General features: G+C 47.0%; 1 protein-coding gene and 1 long non-coding RNA gene across 11 annotated transcripts in view; one reads left to right on the top strand and one right to left on the bottom strand.

Moving 5' to 3' along the window:
- RUNX1 (RUNX family transcription factor 1) overlaps positions 1-25,899 on the bottom strand; it is a 263,627-nt gene that overhangs the window by 58,690 nt on the left and 179,038 nt on the right. For all 10 annotated transcript variants that reach the window (XM_032354432.1, XM_032354441.1, XM_032354457.1 and 7 more), the window contains 2 exons: positions 25,084-25,240; positions 5,685-5,789 (listed from right to left, as the gene is read on the bottom strand). In XM_032354432.1, the coding sequence (XP_032210323.1) occupies positions 5,685-5,789; positions 25,084-25,240 (262 nt within the window). The remainder of the gene's footprint in view (positions 1-5,684; positions 5,790-25,083; positions 25,241-25,899) is intronic.
- LOC116597159 lies at positions 10,108-14,491 on the top strand. Its single transcript, XR_004288473.1, has 3 exons — positions 10,108-10,160; positions 11,138-11,258; positions 14,049-14,491. It is a non-coding gene; the product is annotated as an uncharacterized LOC116597159 (long non-coding RNA).

The following is a 25,899-nucleotide window of genomic DNA, read 5'->3' on the forward strand; positions in this document are numbered from 1 at the left end:
TCCTGATGGTATAACCTTGGGCAAGGGACCTCACTTCTTTTTGTTTCAACTTCCTTATCTGTTTTTGCAAAGATGATACCAACTAATCTATGGGAAGCTCTTTGAATGGTGCTGGGTGAACAATGGTACTAATTGCCAGCTATTTTTATTATTAGGTGTTTTATTATTATTATTTTAAAAGATTTTATTTATTTATTTGACAGAGAGAGTGCACGAGCAGGGGGAAGGGCAGAGGAAGCAGCGGACTCCCAGCTGAGCAGAGAGCCCCACATGGGACTTGATCCCAGGACCCCGGGATCATGACCTGAGCTGAAGGCAGACGCTTAACTGACTGAGCCACCCAGGTGTCCCTAAGTATTTTTATTTTTAAGAGAAAATAATATTTAAAAAACCCTGTACCTTAGTCAGTCCCACGAGCAATCTGTAAACATTTCTGCTCATGCTGCATTTTTCCAAAGAAACTTGATTTCAAATATTTTTAGGCCCATTACTGCCATAGTTTTCAGGTACTTTCACCCATTCCTTTTTTTCCCTCCAAACATGGTCTCCATGTTTAAGGATCTCGTTTCTTCTATCTCTGTTAGAGATTTGCTGCTTCCATTCCAAATCATAGAAGGAAATATGTTTGTATGGTGTAACTGCAACAAAATCCTTAGCAAAGCGACAAAGTGATAAAGGGTTAGGCCCTCCAGGGGACCCATGTTAACTTTGTTTCCCTATTTTAAAAAGGTTAGTCGGCAAGAAGGTTAGTGCCCCAGAAAAAAAGTATTTTCTGAAGCTTTTAAGGAACGGCTCCACCTAGCTATCTGTGATTGTGAACTCCAAGCCCACACAACAGTTTCTGTGAGGGACCTGAGGCCAGGAGTCCCAGAAATGGCCAGTATTTGTTGTATTAATCTTTTCAAGTTTTAATTAGGTCACTGAGTGTTCCGGATGTAACCGATACCCGGCCAGACGGGTCATGGCTTGTGACGTCAGAATGACGACCCAGTCCCTATCCCTGGAATTCCCACCCCTTGCCATCGGGTTGCTCAGGGTCCCGACTGCTCACTCCCCTCAATGTCTCCTTAGCAAAATATCTTCCTCCATGGCACTGAGGTGCTACCTAGTCTCTGCGGAGAATGCGCTTCAGTATCTTAATAGTATCGTATTACAGATGCATGGGTTAGAGCTAGAGTTTTTCACCAGATCCCCCCAAGTATACAAATATACATAAAAACAATTCCCAAATATCCTTGTCCTGAAAAATCCCATCAGTCCAACTCCTGCACTTAATGAGAACACTATCTTTCGATACATTAACAAGCCACAAAGTGTTCTATCTATGAACTGAAAACAGATTCCCCATTGCTGCTGAATGGAGCCCAGCCCAGGATATCTTCTGATGGTGCTCTTTCTCCATAATAAATTCAATTTTTCATCCACTGGTAATTTCCCTATTAGTCTGAGATGTCAATAAAATCCCACAAAATGTGGGGGAAAAAACACCTTGTGACCCCTTGTACACAAGTGTTTCAAGTTGAAGGCTCCATGCCTGCGACGAGGCACCACCATTTGCCCTTTCTAGACCATCTTACAGCAGGCATGAACCTGAGACGTCCTGGAAGCCAACACCTCATCTCCAACATGTGGCTACGAAGCCACATCAGAGAGCTTAGAATAGGTCATGTACGTACGGCACAGGTGGATGGAGCGGTGCACGGATGGAAGGACAGATGGATGGACAGACAGATGTGCCAGGAGCTCCTCATTCTCTTTCTGCCTTCATCACCAACTATTTCCTTTCAACCAAAGCACATCATTTCAATTCTCTGGGCTTTTCCCTTTTTTCAGTTTGAGGACATTAGGCCTGGAGGCTCTCCCTTCATCTCCCCTAGTCTTTGATTTCATGAAACAATAGAACTTTTCAAAACTATTTGAGTTGCGAATGCCAGAGCCACCTTACCAGGATCGGCCAGAATTCATAGTCCTGTTATGAGAAAAGGGACTTGGGAGGTGTTATTAATCCACAGATGTGACACTGAGTGGGCATCCTGATTGACATGCAATGACCTCTCTTAACATTACATTAGAAAGTGACTGTGAGTTATTCACAAGGGCCAAGACCAGAGACAACCCAAGTGTCCATCAATCAATGAATGGATAAAATACACACATGCATACACAGACACACACACACACACCCAGTGGAGTATTATTCAGCCTTGTAACGAAGGAATGTCTACCATTTGCAACAACATGAATGAACATCGAGGGCATTATGCTGCATGAAATAAGTCAGACGGAGAAAGACAAGAACTGTATGATCTCACATGTAAAATCTAAAAAAAAAGAAAAAGGAACTCCTAGAAACAGAGAGCAACAGATTGGTGGAAGTCCGGGGCGGGGAATGGGGGCTGAGTGGGAGTGTAGGGAAGTGGGTGAAGGTGGTCAGAAGGTAAAAGCTTCCAGCCATACGGTGAACAAGTCCTGGGGATGTCAAGTATAGCATGATAACTAGAGCCAACAACACCATATTGTATATTTGAAAACTGCTAGCAGAATAGATCTTAAAAGTTCTCATCACACACACACACACACACACACGCACACACACACACACACGCACGCACACACACACACAAACTGTAACTGTCTGAGGTGATGGGTGTGTTTACTCATATTACTGTGGCGATCATTTTGTAACATACACATATATCAAATCATCATGTTCTGAACCTGAAACTTACACAATGTTGTATGTCAATTATATCTCAATAAAACTGAAGAAAACTTGCTTCACTTTGTCTTTGAAAGAAAGAGAAAGAAAGAAGGAAAATGGCTGTGAGTCGAGCTTCATCAAAAAGTAGTTCCCACCTTGAATCTAGATTTTCACATAATGAGGAAGACAGCCATGAAAATTAGCCCTGAAGGCCCACCCTTGCTTCCTAGGGAGAATAGAAAAGTCAGGATTACTCAAGCCACCTGGGAGCCTGTGTGCATTCTATTATTTTTCTAGAAGTCCTTTGTGCCGTGTGAGACCATCTACCTGGGACTCTAACACCTCCCTCTCCATGCTTACTACACTCCATTTAATTTTTCCTAGGACCCCAAAGTCCACTTGTCAGGAAAGACTCCATAAGAATGGGTCCTCCGGGCGCCTGGGTGGCTCAGTGGGTTAAGCCGCTGCCTTCGGCTCAGGTCCTGATCTCAGGGTCCTGGGATCGAGTCCCGCATCGGGCTCTCTGCTCAGCAGGGAGCCTGCTTCTTCCTCTCTCTCTCTCTGCTTGTCTCTCTGCCTACTTGTGATCTCTCTCTGTCAAATAAATAAATAAAATCTTTAAAAAAAAAAAAAAAAAAAAAAAGAATGGGTCCTCCCTGGAGCAAATCCCTTCCGTCTGTTCAAGGAGCCATTCTCAATAATGACTGTTTTCTGAAGTTAGAAAACAGCAGGAGGGCACACGGGATACACACGCTGCCACAATACCATATTTTCCCCCTCTGACTGCCAATTCTGAAAAGTCAGAGCGGCCACCATTTGTCTTCTGAAGCTGGGTGGGTCTTCGAATGTTATAGGAAATATTGGCAGTGGGGCAAAACCCGCCCTTTTTCTAATGCAGGAGAGAGTAACAGGTAGAGGTATACCACGGGGTCACTGGTTTAAGTTTCTTCCTCCAGGCAGGTTGGCATATGAACGATTAGAATGGCTTCTACTTTTTTTTTTTTTTAAATTATGGTCGGTTAGCCACCATAGAGTACATCATTAGTTTTTGATGTAGCGTTCAATGATTGAATGGTTCTATTTTTTTAAACAGAGAGCAGTTCTCCAGGCACCTGAGTGGGCCTTTCTCAAAGTTTAATTACCCTCAAAGTCAGTTTCCTTACACCTCACAACTGCCTGTCCCCAGCCCTGTGCCTGGCTCGAACCGAAGTCTGCTTCCTCTCTGGATATCTGCAGAGAGCCAAAGCACCTGCGCTATGTTTCTGTCACATTATTAACATAACAGGGTCGCTATGAGTCTTCAGTTTGCTGCTCCTACTTGGGAAACCTACAAAGGTGGGTTTGGTTGTCACTGTGTGGTCCCCTGCCCGTGACCTGCTTTTCAAACATAAGTTGGAATCAGGGGATGCTACCAACTCCCAGAGTTTCCTGAGTCTGGGCATGACTGGATCTTCTCCATGACTTCAAGAAAAAAAGCCGAGCGGGGGTACACAAGGTCAGGAACAATGGGAGTCACAGACTAGGCGAATGGCAGTAAGGGGGTGGTGAATGAAATGCCATGTCCCGGGGGGGCTGTCCCTGGTGGGTATGGTGGTTCTTGTGGGGGTTCTTCCCACTCTGGGGCATTGAGGAAGCTGAGGCAGCACATGGGATGATTCTAGCAAGTGACTGAGACACCCTGAGGCTGTGGCCAGGAACGCAGGAAACACTCCCACAGCTGGGGTGAGCACAGGGTGCGGGATATGGAGAGCCACACCTGGGGACTCCACCGCCCCAGCAGCATCCCCACCATGAGAAGTGCCTCTGGGGGACCGCCCCGCTAGCAGCAACCTCAGAGGCAGCCAGGAGCCTCTACTGGGCATGGAGAACATTGGCTGAGTTCGTCCTCTGTGCCAGGCACCCAGCACTGTCTCCTCCTGTCTCAGAAAGCAGCTCTCACTATTGTCTCCATTTTGCAGATGAGGAGACTGAGGTCCAGGGAGGCTCCGTAACTTGCTGAAGGCTTATGTGCCTGAACCACCAGACTCCTCTTGTTTTGCCCTCAGAGCCCAAATTCCTAACCACGCCGGCTTACAACCTGATCTCCCTGGATCTCGACCTCCAGGCATAGGGGGAAGCCTTGTTTTTGAATCGCTCTCCCATCAGAAGAGAGAGTACGCATTTTCCACCAGGGACCTGATAGGGTTTGGAGGCACGCAGACGCTGGGCAGAACCCAGCCTCTGTGCTGGGGAAGGGTGTGGCTCTGGAAAAGAGTGTTACTCTTGGGTTTACTCAAAGATAGTCATTAAGTCACCGTGAAGACATCCTTCTGCAGACTAAACAACCCCACTGCTTTTTTAAAAAGTTTTCCTCACAGGAGATCTTTTTTTGGTACCGTCTTTCTATATTTACTGGTTTTCCCTGGGGAATTCTGCTGCCCTCCCATTCTCTATTTTAATCAGTCCTGTAATAAGATTCTGATCTGTGCCACAGAAAGAAAAAGGTCATTTTCATAGTTTTCATCTCTTGCCTTAACAAATGGACAAAAGGCCAGCATGGATGGTAATCAGCCCCTTGTGGTCTGCTCTGAGGCTCAGGCACTTTTTTTTGGTGCCCAGGCCCCCTCGTGCCCCGCACACATCCATTTACTGTTTGTTTCTGATCCTGTGCTCACTTCACTGTGCATTTGAGGAACAAGTCCTCAGCCTCCTGTGGCCCTGAAATGCTTCAAACACACACTTGACTCAGCCCGATTTGCTTCTCTGCCCCCTAAAAGAATGCTCTAAAAGGAGTCCAGGGCTCAGAGACAGACTTTGAGGGGTGAGTGTCAACCATAGATTTTTTTTCTCTCTGCAGGGGCCGCAGAGTCCTCTCTGACAGAGGTAGCCACATGTAGCCACACGTAGCAGTGCCAGGCCAACCCAAGGATTCTGAGATACTGTCCCTGGTGCCTCAGTTTACCAGCCCGGAAGGCGTGCCAGCCCCGATGGGGGGCCCACTTACTTCGAGGTTCTCGGGGTCCATCCACTGTGATTTTGATGGCTCTGTGGTAAGTGGCAACTTGGGGTGGGTTGGTGAAAACGGTGATGGTCAGAGTGAAGCTCTTCCCTGTTGGAACACAAAAGGGAACACCACAAAATGAGCGGACGGTGGGTGGACCTGCCATGTCCGTGAATTTATGCTTCCCAGCCCTCAGACTGGAAAGCTGGTCCTTCTTCAGCACAAGTGAGTGGTTTTTCCAACACTTCCTAGCTTCGGCTTTGCTTAGATTCTGAAGGGCACACCTCCTGTGTTGGTCTCGAAACTCACACTTCACGTGGTTACACGGCTTTCGTTAAATCATCAATAAACAACACAGGATCAAGAGAGATTTGGTTTTGTTTTCTTTCGAGTCGAGACTCTAGGGAACATGGGATTGGATTGGCAGCTATCCACTCCCCCCAACTGTCTCCACGAGTAAAAGAAACCGTATCCATCCTTTCCTTCTAACATAGCATTAGGAAAGACAGAATTCCCGAGTTTGCGAAGAGGCGAAGTTAAAATTATTCCCTCTGTATTTCAAAAACACTAATTGTGGTTAATTGACTTTAAATATTACTTTTAAATGCTAGATGTTATTAGAGGCACTCAAGGGATTGGCCAGACAAAATTTATGGTCAATAAACGGACTTAACGATATGGAACTGACAGATTGAGATTCAATAAGGACTATAAACGTACACACACACGTGGATCTCCACCTAAACTGCTTACAGACACGCGTGGCATGCAACTGTGTCTTCATTACAGGTGTTTACCACTATGCTTTCGGTAACTTTAAAAAAAACTATTTAAAAATATATTTATAAGTTAGAATACAAGGGCTAAAATGTAAGTAAATAATTAATACAAATATAACAACGATTAATATTAATAATATAAGTAATAATATGTATGTATATTAAAAATTTAAAATATTTCTTCTTGGCCAAGCGCTTTAGAGGATGAGCTGCAGGTTTGAATGCTGACTAGCTGTCCTTTGGCAAGACCCCTCTGTGCCTCAGTGCCCTTAACCTGGAAGATGGGTATGCACAGCATGTTGTACCTTACAGCATTTGCAGGGAAGTTAAATGAGTTTATAGGAGTAAAACCATTAAAACGGTACCTGGAGCATGAAGGTACGTGTGTGAGAGAGAGAGAGAGAGAGAGTGTGTGTGTGTGTGTGTGTGTGTGTGTGTGTTGTGCCCACTTTTTGTTATTTTTCTTCTCTGTTTCTCAGAGTTCTCCAACAGGATTCTAAGGTTTGACTAAGCATGACGCTCAAACTGCCCACATCACGGCAGTGGGTTTCTGTTTAACAGTGTCTCCTCTTAGTTATGTAAAATGAAACAAAACCAAACAGAAATGAAAGGAAAACAAAACAGGCCCATTCATTCCCCTATCTGCTCCAAAGCTTCTTAAAAAAATCAACTTGCCTTCCTTGCTCAAGTTACAGCAGAATACTTTCAACTGTCATGCATGTTTTAGTACAAAAGAAAGCCATGAAAAAGGTTCAGTAAAAATACATAGGCCCTCCAATGGCATAGGGGTTAGGGGTGCCAACCTCTTCACTGTGGAAATTCCTGTATAACCTTTGACATTCCCCCAAAAGGACCATTAGCCTACTGCTGACCAGAAGATTCACTCACAATGTAAGCAGTCAATTAACACATATTTTGGATTTCCTATGTAGTATGTACAATGTTCTTACAATACAGTGTAAGCTAGAGAAAAGAAAACATTATTAAGAAAATTGTAAGGAAAATACGTCTACAGTCCTGTACCGCATTTATCAGAAAAAACCTGCATGTCAGTGGGCCTGCGTGGTTCAGCCCACGTTGTTTAAGGGTCAACTGCGTCATCTTTGGCTGCAGCGACCGAGGGATTCCTAATCATGAAAAGCGCCAGTGAACACTCCCCAAGGACCTGCACCGTATCTCCCGGGAAGCCTGTGATAAGAACAGTGACAGGGGCTCCTGGCTCAGTGGGTTAAAGCCTCTGCCTTCGGCTCAGGTCATGATCTCAGGGTCCTGGAATTGAGCCCCACATCAGGCTCTCTGCTCAGCAGGGAGCCTGTTTCCTCCTCTCTTTCTGCCTGCCTTTCTGCCTACTTGTGATCTCTGTCAAATAAATAAATAAAATCTTAAAAAAAAAAAAAAGAAGAAGAAGAAGAAAAAGAACAGTGACAAACCGCAACTGGATGCTGAAACGGGCTTTGTCCGGCCTGGCTTTACAACCAAAGTCATGGCCGACCTATCTGCCTGGCGAGGTGAGGCTGCTTTCTGGGGAGGGGTGCCCACGGGCCCAAAGCACTGGAGAAGCCTGGAGGGTCCAGCCCCCAGACTGTTCTTCCCATAGGCTGCTCTTCTATCCCGGAACCCGGAGAAGATTCCTTTTGGGCTTTAGGGATTTGCCATCTTGAGAACATGGTTCACACGTGGCTTCAGGAAGATGCTCCAGACCACCTCTCCCCTGGCATCTTGCCAAAGTAGGGGGTGGGCAGGAGGGACTGCACGTCAGGCCCAGAGAGCTGGGCACAGTGATGTGGAGGTGGGCGGCACTTCCGGCAAGAGGGTTAGATGTGAGTTCTTAGAACTAATGATTTGACCTCTCCAGTCTCCTGGTCTGCAGAACAGTGGGTTCCAGACTTGTGGGATACCCACAAGGTCACCTACAACTCTGACTGTATCTTCTGACCTGGCAGCCCTCCCGGCGTCCACGTTCATGGGCACACGTGCGCTTCCTCAGTTGCCTGGGCTGCTGTTGCAAACCGGCAGAGACCCACAGGCTGAAGGCAACAGAATTCTATGCACCCTGTCACACTTTTGGAGGCTACAAGTCCAAAATCAAGGTGTTGGCTGGGCCACGCTTTATCTGAAGGCTAAATCCTTCAGATAAACTAGGGGAGATAAACTAGGGGAGAATCCTTGCTGGCCTTGCCCCAGTGCTAGTAGTTCCTGGCAATTCTTGGTTTTCCGTGGTTTGCAGCCGCATCTCACAGTTTTTGCCTCTGTTGTCACATGGCCTTTTTCCCCGTGGGTCTTCGGTCTCCAAATCAAGTTTTCTTTATAAGGATACTGGTCATTGGAGTTAGGGCTCACACTAATGCAGGATGCCCTCACCTTATTGATTACAGCTGCAAAGCCCCTCTACCAAAATAAGGTCACACATTCCATGGTTTCTGGTGCACATGATTTAGGGAACACTATTCAACCTAGTTTGAGTTCGGACACCAAGTGTCTTAAGAGTTCCAGTCTTGGCACTGTGGGTCACAACTGCTCTATGGGCAACTGTTCTTTTTACCTCCTGAAATGGGTCTCACTCCTGTGGAAGCCTTGCTGTAATCATCCTATTCTTGGTTTCCTAAATGACAGTAGAGAATTATCATCTTCATAATACCGGCATTTTTAGGTTTGTGTAGGACTTAGAACCTTCCAAACACATTCTCACATACTTTTGCATTTGATGCTCATATCGTTCTTGTGAAATAAAAACGAGATAGATTTTATTGTTCCTGGTTGACTGGTAGCAAAGCCAAGGCTCAGAGATGTTAAGCCATTTGCCCAAAGTCACACAGGTTGTATACACAGGAGAACCCAGATGTCTCAGCTTTACACCCACTGTTCTTTGCATTATTGTCATGGGATCCCAAATCTCTACTTGCAAACTCAGTGACACCAGCACCAGGAATCCAGACTCTTGGTACTTTTCCCATGCTCCACCACCGCTCAAAAATTTGAATATATGGATGCCTGGGTCACTTTTTCGGTTGAGTGTCTGCCTTCTGCTCAGGTCATAATCCCAGGGTCCTGGTATCAAGTCCCACACCGGGTTCCTTAGTCAGCAGGGAGCCTGCTTCTCCCTCTGCCCCTTCCCCTCTCTCTGATAAATAAACAAACAAATAAATAAAATCTTAAAAAAAAAAGTGAGTATAGCCCCAGTGGCTTCCCTATACCCAGAATGTGCTTACAGTTAACTGTAAGCCTGGTTATAATGCAAGAGCAGCTTCTCACCAAGCTGAATTTACACTCCTGGCAGCTGAGCGTTGAATGCCGCCCCCTGGTTAACCACAGATTGGCCTCCTTAATCAGGAATGAAATTCAACCAAAGTGAATATTTGTGAAATTGGAAATTGTTGCTCATAATTATAATTCCATCATTTTATGTCCATCCTTTTATGGGCAGTCCTACGAACCGTCCGCCCAGCACAAGCTACCAGCTAGAGCCAAAGTTCTGGCCCCAGTGATGTGGTTCAGGAAGATGGAGATATTCTGGTCGCTTCCCTCACAATGGGCTCTTGTTCACAGCCTTGAGCACCGGGACATCTGCTTATTACCTGACAGACGGAGGTAGTAAGTGATGACATTTGGTTCACAGGTGGGTGTGACGTTTTCCCACTCCAGGAAACCTCTGCCTTCCACTTTCTCATGCTCTGCGACCCGCCCTGGCACCGTGTGCTTGGTAACTGGGGTCAGTGGGCCAGTGGGTACATGGGACTGACCCGCTGAGCTCCAGGACCCTTCCACGCTCTGCTGCCCAACCACTTCCTGGCCCATTCCTGTTGAGACTCAGCCCTTCTTGGCCGGCCCCTGCAGAAGGGGTAGCCACACCCCAGAAGCACACGCGTGATTCGCCAAATTCCCTCATGAAACTGACCTAGGGGCCTGGTATTTTAAGTGCGTGGGTGTGGAGGGTGAAAAGTGCTCAGGTGTTTTTCCCAGTGAACTGCAGTCGGAACAGTAGGTCAGAGGAGCAAAGGAGTGCAGGCCGGCTCAATCACAGCCACCCCAAGAGTGGACCAAATGCAGGACCACAGGCAGCGGCAGGAGGATGCTGCTGCCATCGAGGTTCACCCTTGCAGCCTGGAGACAGTCCTTGCCAGGAGAGGCGCCAAGGCTCCCCGCAGCCCTGGCTTTGGCACCGGGAGACAAGCTGGGGCCTCGGCCAGCGCACAGGTGACCCTGGGTGGGCTACAGCTCTGGGTCCCCCAGGGGGCAAGCTGCAGGGTTACAGGTGTCCAGCATGGGGATTTGGGAGCTAAAGGGGTGGGGGGCGCTGAGACCTCCCTTCTCAACCCTCATGGAGACCTAACCCCTAGTCCAGAGAGCGGCCTCTGCTCTGGCCCATGGTTGGGTTCCAGAAGGAAACGACTTAGAAGCACAAACCCTGGAACTGAATAAGGTGGGGGGACACGGCAAGGGACAGAAGGGCTCCCTGACACCCCAAAACAACAGAAGATAAGGCACTGATTATACAATCTGGTGGCCCTGGGAATATATAGAGGGCTAGGTCTGGTCCAGACCCTCAAGCCAAAATGCCCGTGTCTTAAATCTCTGCCACTTGCTAGCTGTGTGACCTTGGGCCAGTTACTTAACTTGTCTGGGCCTCTGCTTTGTCATCTGCGAAGTGGGGCTAATACCAGTCTTTCCATCTCACAGTGCCATTATGCAAGTGAAATAAAATAACGAGTCAGCAAGTATTAGTTAAATTATCGTTAGAGACATGAGAAACGTGATTCTGCAACGACTGAGCCTTGGGCAATCCCAGGAGGAGGAGCAGGTGAGGAGGGGAGCTGGGGTCTGACCAGGGGGTGGCGGGGCGCGCAGGTCAGTGCTGGGGAGGCGGCACCCACAGAGCTCCACCAGGCTCCTTCCCTAGAAATTCCAGCAAACCCAGGCAGAGCGCACAGGGCAACCAGCAGGACAGCAGAGCGAGGCCCACAGCCCCATCAGGGAGAGACTGCACGTTTAACTCGAAGGTCAAGTTCACTCCGGCCCGCCAGCTGGCGATCTTGGCGAGTCACAGCTGTGGCTGGCTGATCCGTCTTATAAAGAAGCTGGGCCCAATGCTCCCCAGCCGAGCCTGTGGCCTCCCCTAGACGCCAGCTTGTTCATCCAAGTGCAGGACAAAATACTGCCTGCTTTATTTAGTTGAGAAGAAGGTCACGGGTGAGTCCTCGCAGACGCTGGCGGCCCTGACCCGCGCTGCAAGGCAGCCCCTGCGCTGCGCGCTGGGTCTCCCCGCGCCTGCGGGCCCTGGAGCTGGTGAACTCTGACAGCCGACTGTGGTCTCATAAAGCCGTGGCTGGACACGGCAGTTCCGCATGGCCCAGGCGCCCACTCCACTTCCTCACCACATCTGGGAAGTGGCTAAACCTCAGAACTGCTCCCCAAAGGGCCGAGGGCGGGGAGGGGAAGAAGACGCATAAAGGCCACTCCAACTCCTCTCTAGCCCAGAAGTCAAAGAGCAGATTCGGGGGCAGGGGAGGGGGGCTGTCCGGTCACAGCAACGTCCCCCTACTCCAGTGGCGTCAGGGGCGACTTTCCAACTATCCCCCAGTCCTGTTGCGACTGTCCCTCCCAGGGTTTGCTCCTGGGGAGCCAAGCCCCCTGCTGGGGCTCTTCAGCAGCTGGGCTGTCCTTGGGGTCCATTTGGAACTGTGAGTCATCTTCTCCTTTTTGGGCAGTTTCGGTGGGATGTGAAACTTGCCCTTTGTCACGCAAGGGAAGGCTGTAGGGCACAGAGGACCGTCTGCGTGGGGGGTCATACAGCCGGGAGGCCCCAGCACAGTTCTCACACACGCGTGCATCACTGCAGGAAAGCCGGTTGTGTTCACACACTTAAAACACGGCAGGCAGCGAGTCAGGAAAAATCAAAGGAAAAAAGAAAAAACAAAACAAAACAAAACAAAAAAATGTATTTTTTGAGAAACAAGACAGGCTGTGAAGGCCCTGGTTTGGCCCTTCGCAAATTCTGGAAATCCCAACTGATTCTAAAATGTTGCCAGAGGCTTTCTCCTTTTACCGTATAGATTGTGCCCGACCTCCTTTTTCATCAAGGATAACTGAGTGTGAAAATGAATGCACCCTCAGGGTCCAAGGGGACAGCTGAAATATTTTTCACAAAATATTTTTAATTTAAATGTCTCACTTTTCCACTGGAACAACCAACCTAAGGGCCAAAATTCATGCTTTTGCTCTCTGTCCATTTCGTCATCCAAACACATACCACGACTTTTGACAGTCCAGCTGTATCGTTGTTTATTTGGGGATTTCTGAAGAGGGCACAAATCCTTCAAGTGGCACAGAAATTTCCTACTTTCTCTAAACTGAACCGAAATCAAGATGTTGGTGTGTGCCCAATTCCGTGCAAAGGGCCGCCTATGATTGCGGATGTGTTTATGTAACTGTACCTCCATCCACATGGGCAACATGTAGGCGGGAGGCCCATTCTAATGGCACCTCCAACCCCAAAGTCTACTGACAGAAGCTCAAAACACAGAACTCAGTTTTTCATAAAAAACAGCATTTTTTTTTTTTTGAACGACGGATTGTTTGAAAAAGTTGGTTTACTTACAGAAAACCAAAAACATGCAAAACATTTTCTCTGGAGATGGTCTATTAAAAACAAGCTGAGGACAGGGACAACATCTTATTAATCTTTGTGTCTTCTGTTCCAAGGCAGTACAAAATGTCTGATACCTGGATCAATGAATTCTTCCATAAACTTGCGGTTCTGACAGCTGGTTCCTTATGATATCTGATTTCACTTTGAAAGCATCACTTGCCTTTTTCTGTGGCTCGGGTGTGAGCTCAGCTTTACCAAAGGAATGGGGGACGAGGCTTCTTCAGGAGGAGTAGGTACCAAACCACAAGGGGCTATGATGGTCATGTGACCTTGCACACTCTTCCCGAGAGCTAATCTTCCCTTTTCTTTTGGTATCAGAGTTCCTGAATATTTTGGTGGAAGAATCAGGCTTTAATCCTTTTAGCCCAAACACTTCTAAGACCCTGAATTTACAGCTCTCTTTAGGCCAAGGCCACACCTGCTGCCAGGAGAGCCCTCTGGTTGGTGGCCCAAGTTCCCCGGCGGAAGTTGAGCTAGAAGCTAACATAGGACAGGTGATCAAAGTGGCCTCGTCCTAGCCCGGATTCTGTTTGTGTGATGGTCCAGTGGCTCAAATACACAGCCCAACACCACACTGGTGCTACGAAGAGGTCTAGGCGTGGACACAGAAAGCAAGGCAGCGCTGGGGTCTTCTGTTCCTGCCACCAGCCTTTTAAACCACACAGTGGCTGCTTCCTAGGAAGCATGAGGTCAGGTGGGTGTGGAGGCTAAGACAGAAGAAGAGGTAAGCCCCAGGCAAGGCTGGGGGTGTGGTAGGCAGCGCCCGGCAGGAGTGGACTCTGGGCACAATGACAATTACCAAATGAGCTTTCTGCAAATTGGGTATGCACTCATCTGAGGCTGCCTGCAGGAGGAACTGGAAGTTCTCAGTCCCTGAACCCCTAGGCATCCTTTCCCTTCTCCTGTCTACAATCTGCCTATCTTCCTACAATTTGTATCCAGGTATGTCCAGTCCCTGCTGCAATACAAGTTGGTGGCTCTTCATTTCCCTGGGAGCAGACCAAAATTCCCAGTGTGGGTGGATGTCAAGGTCCTGAGCAGCTCTTTGGGTCTCCTCCTGCTCCAAGATCTTCCCCAGAAGGCTACCCAAGCATCTCCTGGCTCCAGGACAGACCAGGCGCTCCTTCCCACCCTAATTTCTCTGCTTGGACACTCTTCTCAATGCCTTCACCTGGATACTCTTCCACACCCTAAACTCTCTCAACTGAGATGACAATATACATTGCGCACATCTGATGAACGACTGAATAAGGAATGAATGAGGTACCCTCATCCAGTGACCTTTGGGGGTGGGGGTCGGTTCTCAGAAAAAAGCGATGGACATTATACTTCCCTGATTGGAAGGGTCCAAAGCCTGTGTGAGACTCACCAATTAAAATGGAAAACACAAGGTCCTGCCTGTGTCAAAAGGTCCAGCAAATGTCTGCGGCAATGATCATACTACTACTATCGTATTTATTTATGAATATTTATGAAACTCCTACTGCATCTCCAGCCCTCTCATTTTACGAGGTTCTTTGCAGGGTAACAGAATTCCTTGTATCCAGGAGTGGACACTGGAAAACAGCTTCCTTCCTAATGTTCTTATTCAGGGACTCACAGGCTGATTCCACCCGCTCTTACCCAGTCTCCCCCCAGCACTTCTCGCTGCAGAGGGAAGGAGCACACTGAGATGTGGCTCTTCCTGAGTCCTGCCACACTGACATTATCTTGTTTCAATCATCCTGATAACCTTCCAAGTGTGTATGAAAGGCACCATTGCACCTACTGCACAGATGGGGAGACTGAGACTAGCACCTCTTAGCAAGTCCTGCAAGGGCACCCACTTCTCATACATGCCATGCTACCTTTCAAAGACCCGCAGAATCATCACAGCTAGACGTGTATGTTCTATGCTGTCATTAGGAATCAGAGGACCCCTGAATGGGAGACAATGGCTTTAGTATCCTTAGAACCCATGAATTTGGATAGAAGGCAAGACGCCAGCATAGTAAGAGACCTTTCCAAGTCAGAGCCAGATTAAGGAATTCCCCCATTTATAGATGGCCAAAAGAAGAAGTGCAAGGCTGTTCACTTGCAGTTTCTGAAAATGCTGATACAACCTTAAGATACTTCCAGTGGAACAGCCAGGATGTCCTTAAGCACAGTCCAAGGCAGGCTGCCGTGAGACTACCATAAAACTCCCTAAACCTGGGTGGAGTCAGCAATTACCGTGCAGGAAGAATGTGATGCTGCTGGGTGCCAGCCTGCGGAGCCCAGCGACAGGACAAAGGGATTATTCTGCTTCATTGTGAAAATGCAGTGTTTATTGTTAAAATACGGTTGGGAATTAAAGGGGCATGTATGAATCATAAATATTTGCATGCCATTAATGTTTGGACAAAAGACTTGGAATGGCTACGTTGGGAGAACTTCTTTTCCCATGAAAAACAGTGCTTCATATTACAGGACATATTTAATTTCCTCTCTGCCATCGCTAATCTGAAATCTCAGCGCCCGCTGCGTATAACTCTTTCGCGACCTAAGAACTTTATGCGGCAGAGGAGCGAGGGCAAGGGTTGATGGTCCGGACCTTCCTGGAAAAAACTCCTCTGTTTGGATCAACAAAAAAGCAGGTTCCCATTGTTGTTACCAGCTCACAGAGTTTCCACCTCCTCCTCTACCGCGTTAGTGTCCCTGAAGCAGATGAACCATGTAAGTAATAAGGCTTATCGTGGGTCTTAGGGCAGGTTCTCCTTCCTGCACACCCCCCACCCCAGCCCCAAGGACAAAGCCAGAATCGGGCTCAGAAAGGTCGAGTCACTTGCCCACGGATGCACAGCTCTGTGCCAGTGTTCTCAACGAGGGGAGGGGGCATCCCTCCACCCCTGCTCCCACCCCCGAGGACTTTTGGCAATGCCTGCAGACATTTGTGGTTGTCGCAACTGGGAGGGGGACATGTTATTGGCTCCTGGGCTGAGGCCAGGGATCCTGCTAGCCATCCAACAACACGCCGGGCGGCCCCGCGACAAAGAAACACCAGCCCTAAATGCTGCTAGCGTTGAGGGTGAGACGCTCGCCTCAGTCAGTAGAGAATCCAGTCAAGCCCGCGTATGTAGGAACCATGAGACTACAACGCTTAGGGAGCAAGAGTCCTGGGGTGGTCGCTATTTGAAGATATTGCATGAGAAATACCACTCGGCACCAGGCACGGGTGATATCACAAGGTGCCTTTCTAGGTTTTGAAAATTCTGGGGATTCCACCTCTTGGGAGTTGTGGGCGTGTCTCCCAGGGTGCTTGGGTCTCAGTTACCACCGCCCTGCCCCCACGCATGCCGCAGCTGTTCTTGAGCTCTGGCCCCGGCGACCTTTACTCCCAAGCGCATGTAGGGACAGCACATGGGCTCTGTGCAGTCCCCAGCACAGATGAGGCCGCCAAACTCCCATTCCCTTTTTTTTTTTTTTAAGATTTTATTTATTTATTTGAGAAAGAGACAGTGAGAGAGAGCATGAGCGAGGAGAAGGTCAGAGGGAGAAGCAGACTCCCCGTGGAGCTGGGAGCCCGATGCAGGACTCGATCCGGGAACTCCGGGATCATGACCTGAGCCGAAGGCAGTTCTCCACCCAACTGAGCCACCCAGGTGTCCCCAAACTCCCATTCCGATAGCTAGCTTTCTCACATTATTTGACACACACTGTAGCTCCATGCCGAATCGGGGAGATGGCCACTTCACTGAGGGGAGCAAAAAGAAGCGGGTGTATCCATGGGGCAGGAGAGTTAGGTGTGGGGCTTCCCATGCAGGGTAAAAGCAAGCAACCAAACAAAAACCAGAGAAAGCCCTCACGGCAAAAGGTATTTGAGAAATTCAACCCGCAGCAGATGTTACCTGGATGTGAGAAGAAGCCCGGGAGGACTCACCGGACTTTTTTCAAACCACCTTTGCCTGACTCTTCAGTGTGGGAAACAAGAGAGAGCAGATGTGTTGGGGCAGGTGGGAGAAAGCTCTGGAAGAATCCACCTGTCTGTCCGTGGTACCTGTAAACCCAGGGCCATCTCAGAGACGGCCAGCAACTTGGGTCCCTTCTCTTGTCCTTCTATATGTCCCACACACACACTTTTTTTTTTTTTTTTCCCCAGGTGTGCAGACCAAGCCCTTTCCAACATCTGCAAGGTATGTATGTCAGGATGCCTTCCAGGACTTGGCTTTTCACACTCTTCAGTTTGAGTGGACACTGGCCATTCATATCTCTCTGTGTTCCTGGACAGGGAATCTGGGGTCCCGGACTGAAGCCCCACGGGGGTTGGTGCTGAACCCTGAGAAGCCAGCAGGATCCTTTCATTATTTCTAATCATCCCTGTGGACCTGTATCTGTGGGACATTCCTGGGGGAGCATCTGCCATGGGGGAAGTCTTCCAGGAAAAGCTTCTCCTGCTATGTGGCCCACCCCACCTTTGGCCTCTTCTGGCTCCCACTACCACATCGCCCCATTCTGGATGTTAGTGTTTGGAGATGGGGGTGATTCTATGTGTATAGAACACTGGTATGTTTTCATCCTTAAATTAAGATGTAAGGGGCGCCTGGGTGGCTCAGAGGGTTAAGCCTCTGCCTTCGGCTCAGGTCACGATCTCAGGGTCCTGGGACTGAGGCCCGCATCAGGATTTCTGCTCGGCTGGGAGCCTGCTTCCCCCTCTCTCTCTGCCTGCCTCTGTGCCTACTTGCGATCTCTCTCCCTGTCAAATAAATAAATAAAATCTTAATACTCACAGATGGTTTCTAATTTTATTTTTTTATTCTCTGTGTACTTTTTAAATGTACGTGTTTCATGCATTTTGTAAAGAGGCAGAAAGTGAAGGTAGAGAGGCAAGGGGGTGATTTCACGACTTCTTACGAATGAGTGTGATGTGAGCAGAGGGTTCTCAGTCTCGGCAGGACTGACGTTTCAGATGGGTAACCGTGCTGTCAGGGGGTTTGTCCTAAGTACACAGGGTGTCTAGTAGAGTCCCTGGCCTCCACTCACTAGATGTCCCCAGCAGTCCCCGATCCCAGCTGTGACAGCCAAACGTGTCTGTAAGCTGTTGACAAGCGTCCCATGGGAGCCCAAATCACCCTAGCCGGGAACCACTCGGAGGGACCACCATCAAAATCGGCAAGCAGACAGACCGATAAAATACCAACTGTGAACTGCCGTGAGGTTTCCAATGGGACCATGAAGGCAGAGCATCTGGAAAGACCCAGCGGAGCAGGTCCTGGAGACACACCATTTAACGGGGCAGACAAAGCCTTATTATGAGATGAGTTTAGGTCAGCTCCTCATTAATTCTAAATAGATAAATGGATACCGATTGTACTCCACACAACGATTTCATGTAAGAATGAAGGAAAAACATCTGTGAGGACCCAAAACCACGGCCTTGAGCAAACTGGAATGTTTCCATCTCGAAAAGGCCCATCCCTTCTTGCCTCTTGCCCAGATCTGGTAAGTGCACAGATTACCAATGGTGCTCACGCCGCCCCTGTTCTTGTGCATGGCCTTTGTTTCAGCCCAGGAGAGTCTCCTTTGTTTGTACACGGTGACTCAGGGAGGGCCACACGGTGCCCGTGAGAATGCCCGCCAGCCCTGCCAGGAACCAGACCCAGGCTTTTCCTTGGGTTGGGAGGCTGGGGGAGTTGGCAGGGATCTGTAATTCGTGTCTCCTGTGCATTCATAAGGACGGTCTTAACTCTCCAGGTAGAAGCCGGGATTAATCTAAGTTGAAGAAGTGGGAAATTTACCTAACATCTTCCTGGAGAAAAACACAGGTTACGTAGCTTCTAAACAAACGCATCTTCACCCACGAAATCACAAGACACACATTTTTGAACCTGGCAGCTGAAAGGCCACGGGCCTCTCTCCAAGAAGCTTGTTGGGATCGCTGCATGGTTTGGGGGTCCTCAACGACCTGCAACACTCCCTGGAGTTAAGTTCAGTGACAACAAACAGACTTCCTACGGATCCACGCCCACTGTAGGCCAACAGGGTCTGGGCCACATGTCTGAGTCCCAAATCCATGCAAGGCAAAGCGTACGCCAAGGAGAGCTCCATTTTGGACAGTTCAGTCAGACTATGTACACTCTGCCGAGTGCGGGACTCACTGGTGAAGGGGGACAGACCTTGCCAGGAATCCACTAAGGTGTGGTATGAAATACAAATCTCGAGGAACAGCAGTTCATCCCTGACCCCCCACGAATGAACAGATAAAAGCAGCGTATTTGGAAGTGTTCCTACGAACACTCAGTCCACGCTGCTCACTTATTAATTTTTGTCAATTGCATCACTTGGGCTTCAGGGAGAAGATGCGATTAGCATTCATTTAGTCCCAAAGATAATTTGGCCCAAGAAGACTTCTCAGTGGGAGGACGGATAGGTGAGCCCGTGTGTACACACGTACCCACCCCCCCGACACACCGACTGAAAGTCCAACAGATCCTCCAAAGCCACAGAACCTCCACTGACAGGACACGACTCCTTATAAATATCCGTTTACTGATCTGGACTCATTTCATAACCAACAGAAAGAGAACAGTCACCAGACAGTATACCCTCTCTCGTTTCTGACAAGTAATTTTTCTTTAAAAAAAAAAAAAAATGACACAGACTCTGCTCCTCCATAACCCATCTTCTCCACCCTCTCTCGCCCCTTGCCAACCAGCACAAAAAGAAAATACAAAACTGATTTATTAGAACCAGAGCAGCATTGCAGCCGTTGGCCGGTTCACTGTTTATGTCTATAATGCTTGCTGCTGAAACAGGAAGCTCTAAAAATCATTCAACCATTATTTCTCTTGGAGGCTCTTTCTGATTGATAGTCCTTGGTCCCCACCGAAAGCAACGGCCCTGACCAAATGCAAGCTGGCCGGCACGGAAGGGGCAACCGACCACCAACTCTGAAATAGTATTCATACCATTAGTTTCATTTAAAAATTGCTGTCTGAGACTATCGTCGATGTCTGGCACTTCATAAAATCAGCAAGAAAACCATGAAGAGATAGATTGTGAAACTCTATGTTCCAGGCACAAGCAGTTTCCAAGAGAGCTTTCCTTCCTGGTCCTCGCCATGGTATTAGCAGAAACCAGGACTGCCAGGGGTAGTGGCTGGGGGTAGGGAGCTACTTGCTTTGAGAAAGGATTGCCACCCTTTTATTGGCAAAAGGGAAACAGAATGAGAAACCTGATCTCTAAAGATGAATTCTCCATCAGATCAGGGACATCAGCTTTCGACCTGCCATCCAAAGGAATTATTTGCTGGGGCTGCCTGGGGCTTGGTGTCTCCGAAGCTGGTCTTTTTTCATTGTTGTTGCTTTTAATCATGTCTTTTCCCGGTATTTTCTCCAGGAGATCTGATTGCTAGCTTTATTATCTTGAATGTTGCCCATGGAACAGCTCTGGGGTTGTCAGAGCCATTTTTCCTGCCCCTCATTATGGGACTCTGGGATGGAAGGGAGAATGACTTGGGTCCTATGATAATACTGTGAGTCATTCCGACCATTTCTTAGTAACAACCACTCCATAAAGACATGTCTCTTTTCGTGCAGAACACCAGGACAGTTCAAATGGACTTTCCCTCCATCTCAGCCATAGCCTTTCACTCATCTGAAAGCCACCTCCCCATACTGTTCCTCAACTACTGCAAAATCCTGTAAGAATGAAACTGCCTTAAGTAACAAACATTACACAAATATGCAATAACCCAGATTGTGACGGGGTAAATATTATGTCTGGGAAGACATCCATAGCAAGAACACGATGAAGGAATTTCATTTTTTAAAAGCATTGGAAAGGGGAACTATTTTGAAAGCGGGAGGTCAACATAAACAGAAATTCCTCCAAGGAATTAAACCCCATTCTAACCGATGGGAGAACGCCCAGACCCCCTGGGGCTGAGGGTGGACTCACGCTGCAGCTCTGCAGGGGTGTGTGTGACGGGAGGGACAGGTGAGGGGCAAGGGGAGCTTCGGCATTCACTAGAGAAGGACTGCATGTGTGCATACCTGATGGCCTTTGGGAGGTTTGGACGAGCAGTTTGAATGGGATCATTTTCCTAATTAGAGAAACCTGGTCCTGGCTATAATAAAAGCAGGTGTTACCAAAACACACAGGGTACAAGAAGGATGTCCACCTTGTCTGTTCATTTATTCACATTCCACTTAACCACTCGGTGCAGCCTAGTGCGAGGCCAGCCCTCCATGGTCAAGGCAACGTTCCAAATTCACAGATGCTCGGCTTTGGGGCGGTGGCCCGTGGATCCCAGAAGGTCCACAAATGAGCCTCAACAGTCCTGGAAACTGAAACTGTGCATGCAACTCTGGGTAGAAGGGCCCATGCATATTTTTCCCCCCTTGGGAGAAAAGGATTTTCACAATTATCTATGATGTTCCCAAAAGATTAAAAAATCATATTCTTAGGAATTAGGAGGAAATTTGCACTGGATTCTCTTCCCCCTTCATGATGTGGTTGATGATACGGTCTGGTAGATTTCCTCTTTGGTTCTAAAATGAATTAACTAGAGCCGTTTCCCCTGATTAATGGATTCCTTTCCAACTGATTATGTACTACAACAGCAACAGAAGCACTCCCAGTTCTCCCTGCTAAAATTTCTTCAGTGTCTCTCAGCGGCAGCCATGAGACGCTTTCTTGTAACTGAAAATACCAGTGGTAACCTGCCTCAATTGTTGACATCAACTGACATAAGCTACTCCTAATTAACTTTGCCCCAGAGAACTTCTTTTGATCCTGAACTTCAACGTTCCGGGGGGTGAGGGTCGGTTCTTCAGAACGTGTGGTTTAAGTGCGAAAGTCCTGAACAACGATCTGTGTGCTCGGCATCACCTCTCACCCCCGGGGGGCTGCCCACTCCTCCTGCCCTGCAAGGACAGAGTCCAGTCCTATGGAGACACTAAATCAAGAGGGAGCAAACCCTAAGGGGAAAGTATCCCTCGTATGAAATTTAAATGGGCCAGGAGAAAAAGGAGGGAAGGGGAAACAGGAAGACAGTTCAGACATGAAGCCTTCACCAATATTTTTCAGGGGCCAATGTTGTCAGCAAGGCCCTAAAAGCCGGATGGGCAGGTTTTCCCAGTTGCAGGCTGAACTTGAGGTTATAAGATGTGATCCTGGAGAGGAGCCAGGGCCCAGACAAATCAGTTTTGTCGACCAGAGAAAAGCCCTTCCATGTTTTCCAAACTCCACGGACTGGCAGCAGCAAAAGAAAAGGGAGTTTCTTTCTCTGCCCTTCCTTTAGAACTGAGAACCAAGCCCTTTTGAGAAACCATGGGATCAGTGCTGTTTGACAGAATGCGAACCTGGCATTGAAATGTTTGGATGAGCCGACAGCCAGGACCTTCTCGGCCACGGTGGCGTGTTGATGCCAATGACGTGTTTTCAGGCACATTTTCAGAAACAGAAAATGAAACAGTAAATAGTCTTACGATCGCTTCATAAAACATAATGAAACTTTTAAAGGACAAGATTCAGGGAGGAAGATTAAGACTAATTGTCAAAATTAGTGAGAATCCTCTGTTCTCTTCATAATGGGAAGCAAATTGAAAAAAAAAAATCTGGCAGGCTTTGCTGTTGACACTTACACTCAAGAGAGTAAAATCAAGTTGTATTTTATGACTGGAGAGAGATCATGAAACACAGTCCAATGAGCCTCCTGACGGCTCATTTTGTTTTGTAGTACTGACCAAAAAAACAAAACAAAAACAAAACAAAGCAAAAAAACCCCCTACAAACAAACAGAAAAACAACCCCACTCAAGACCAACAATACACAGGGTAACCAGAATCGGGTCAAACATGGAATTAGGGTTCCTGTATTTTGGATTGCTTACGAACACCCCCAGGAAGCAGAACCCATTCAAAACAGATACTGTCCATTTATGGCATTTTCTTCCGTTTTCTCGTTCCAGGTTATCTGAAGACAGCCTGGCCTTGGTCATAGCTATTTCACTCTTTGGGTTTTATGCAAACTCTAGGGCATACTGGCACGAATAAGGCAGCCAACTGCAAACAATCCACACCTTGGGGAAACAGTTCACTGTTACCCAAGTAAACACAAGGCACCTCTATTAGTCACCCACTCAAAACAGAAATGGCCAATGAGGGACCAGAGCCCAGCCCTCCATGCCAGAAAAGGAAGCACGCTGCTTTCAAAATCCCAGTCTTACTGCACACTGCCCCAAAGCCCTACAGCTCTTCTCATGGGAAAGCTTCACAGGCACCATCCCTTCATGGTTCCCAAACTTCTCTAACCAAAGCCTGACACGGGGTCCTTCATCGACGCACACTACGACGATAGGACTTTCCCTGGAAAGGCAACCCAAGGGGGGGTCTCAGCCATCGTCCCTAATGGAATAAAACCACAAGAACTGAATTAAGATTGTCAGCTAGGCTGGTAGGCAGAGGCCAAGCAATTGGGGCCTTTGTGTTTTATTGGCTTCTCACCTGCTCTGCCAGCTCCTCATCTGAAGCCTTCAAGATGTTTTCCAAACACACATCTCTGAATCATAATGTGAATTCCATTTACGGAAAGGCGGGGACTTTTAATATAACAAATGAACCCATTTAATGACTTTATGCTTTCATATGTTATAGGATCCTCCTGCTTTCAATAAGTGGATATAATTTTCTTTGTATTACCCTATTATTAACATAGTTAGTATTATGAACATATATTTTCAGTCACGTTATAAGTTTCGTTGTTTTTTTTTTTTTTTTTTTTTAATTTTCTCCACCTAGGATTCTCTTTTGAAAATACTGTGGGCGGCTAAGACAGCAAAAAGGAAGGTCCTTTTTGCAACACACATTTAACTCTTCCCCTCTTTGACTAATCAAACACAGATTTTCTTGTATTTTTGAATGTCTTTATAAAGAGTAATGATTAGTCTTATATTTCAATGTCCACTGGTTATGCTTTACTTTTTTTTTAATACGAGAGTCATCTGATGTTCATGTATTTATCATCCCTTTTTTTATTATACTCAAAATACCTTTTATTCATTAGCTTATTCAATACATATTATGAAAATGAAATTTTCAAAACTCTCCTTCCCCCCTCCATTAAACCTCTAGTACTTAATGCTATTTACAAAATACAACTTCAGTTCTTACAATACAGAGAAAACACAATATTTGAAAATAACTGGAGACCAGAGGAGACTACGGGCCAAAATTCCTCTCTCTGCTCTAATACTTTAGTAACAGGCACAGAAAAATAAAACCACACATGTGAACTGCCCTGACCCAACAGTTCCTTTGGGTAATCCAGTCTCGAACAGATCAGTACTAAAATGTTAACTGGGTCTGACCACTCCCCCAAATAATAAGAAGGCATCCACATTACATGTGACAGGAGGGTCATAAATGTCATCACATTTGCCAAACCAGAATGGTAATGTGTCTTCATATTTATCACAAAATGGTAAATCTACTTGAAACCACATTTCAATAACCATCTACTGTACATCTCTTAAAATGGTCACAAGTGATCTTGTGAAACTCTATTCTTTGTCATAGATAGCACATGGATTCTAAGTTAAAGGCTTCCATGATATACGTTTTTTATAATTATCAAGTAACGATTACTAGTTGTATCATCGTAGTTTCTGTGATGGTGAGTTTTATATTTTTACATTTTTGTAAAGATGGGAGGAATTTCCTTGAAATTCACAATTCATGCTTTGCATGTTCCAAATCACCCTTAAACTAATTCATTAATAGAAAGCAACAATGTAAAGGTAGATTCTTAAAAAGATACCACATTTTAAATCAGTAATTTTTAAAAGCTTGAAGTAGCAGTATCAACAAGAAAGGCTGTGCTTCCAGGGATCCCATCACAGAAACTTCTAGAACATCACAGGCATTTCTAGAACATCACAGACACTTCTAGAAGTTTTGAAATTTGGATTTGTTGCCATGTAAGACCCTGCACTCCCATTTTAGTTTCGACAGATACATACCTCTTCCACTCCGACCGACAAACCTGAGGTCATTGAATCTTGCAACTTGGTTTTTCATGGCTGCGGTGGCATTTCTCAATTCAGCTGAGTAGTTTTCATCATTGCCAGCCATCACAGTGACTAGAGTGCCATCAGGGACATCCCCCAGAGCCACCACCTAAACACCAACCAAGGGACAGATGCAGACATCAGAAATGAGTACACTTGATGTTAATTGTTTTAAAATAAAAATTAAGTGATCCTTTTTAAAAATATATTTATTTATTTTAGAGAGAGAGAGAGAGTGCGTGCACAAGAGAGCAGGGGGAGGGGAGAGTGGGAGTGATTCTCAAGTAGATTCTGATCTGAGTGCAAAGCCCATAATGGGGCTTGATCTTATGACCCTGAGATCATGACATGAACTGAAATCAAGAGTTGGAAGCTCAACTGACTGTGCCACCCAGGTGCCCCAGTGATCCTCTTTAAATTTGCAAGGGATAAGCAAGACAACAAGACAGTTATTAATGGGAAGAATTTCTTTGAACACCATTATGCAGAACTAAATATAAATTTTGGAGTCCTAGAACATTCACCTAATAAAGCCACCTAAGGTCACTAGGTGCAGCTGGGACAAAACTGCAAGGACTTTGAAAACTTTGCCTTTTCATGAATGCAATCATCTTAATATCTAAGAAATGCAATGTCTTCTGTTTGTAAGTTTATAACCTGACCCATTGCTCGCTTATCCAGACGTCACAGGCCTCACAGGGCTCACTTTGCTTTTAGGTGTTTAAACTTATTTCTGCTAAAATTAAATTCAATCTTTACAACTGACTT

This window comes from Mustela erminea, chromosome 1 (assembly GCF_009829155.1).
Source record: "Mustela erminea isolate mMusErm1 chromosome 1, mMusErm1.Pri, whole genome shotgun sequence".
NCBI classification, from domain to species: Eukaryota; Metazoa; Chordata; class Mammalia; order Carnivora; family Mustelidae; genus Mustela; species Mustela erminea.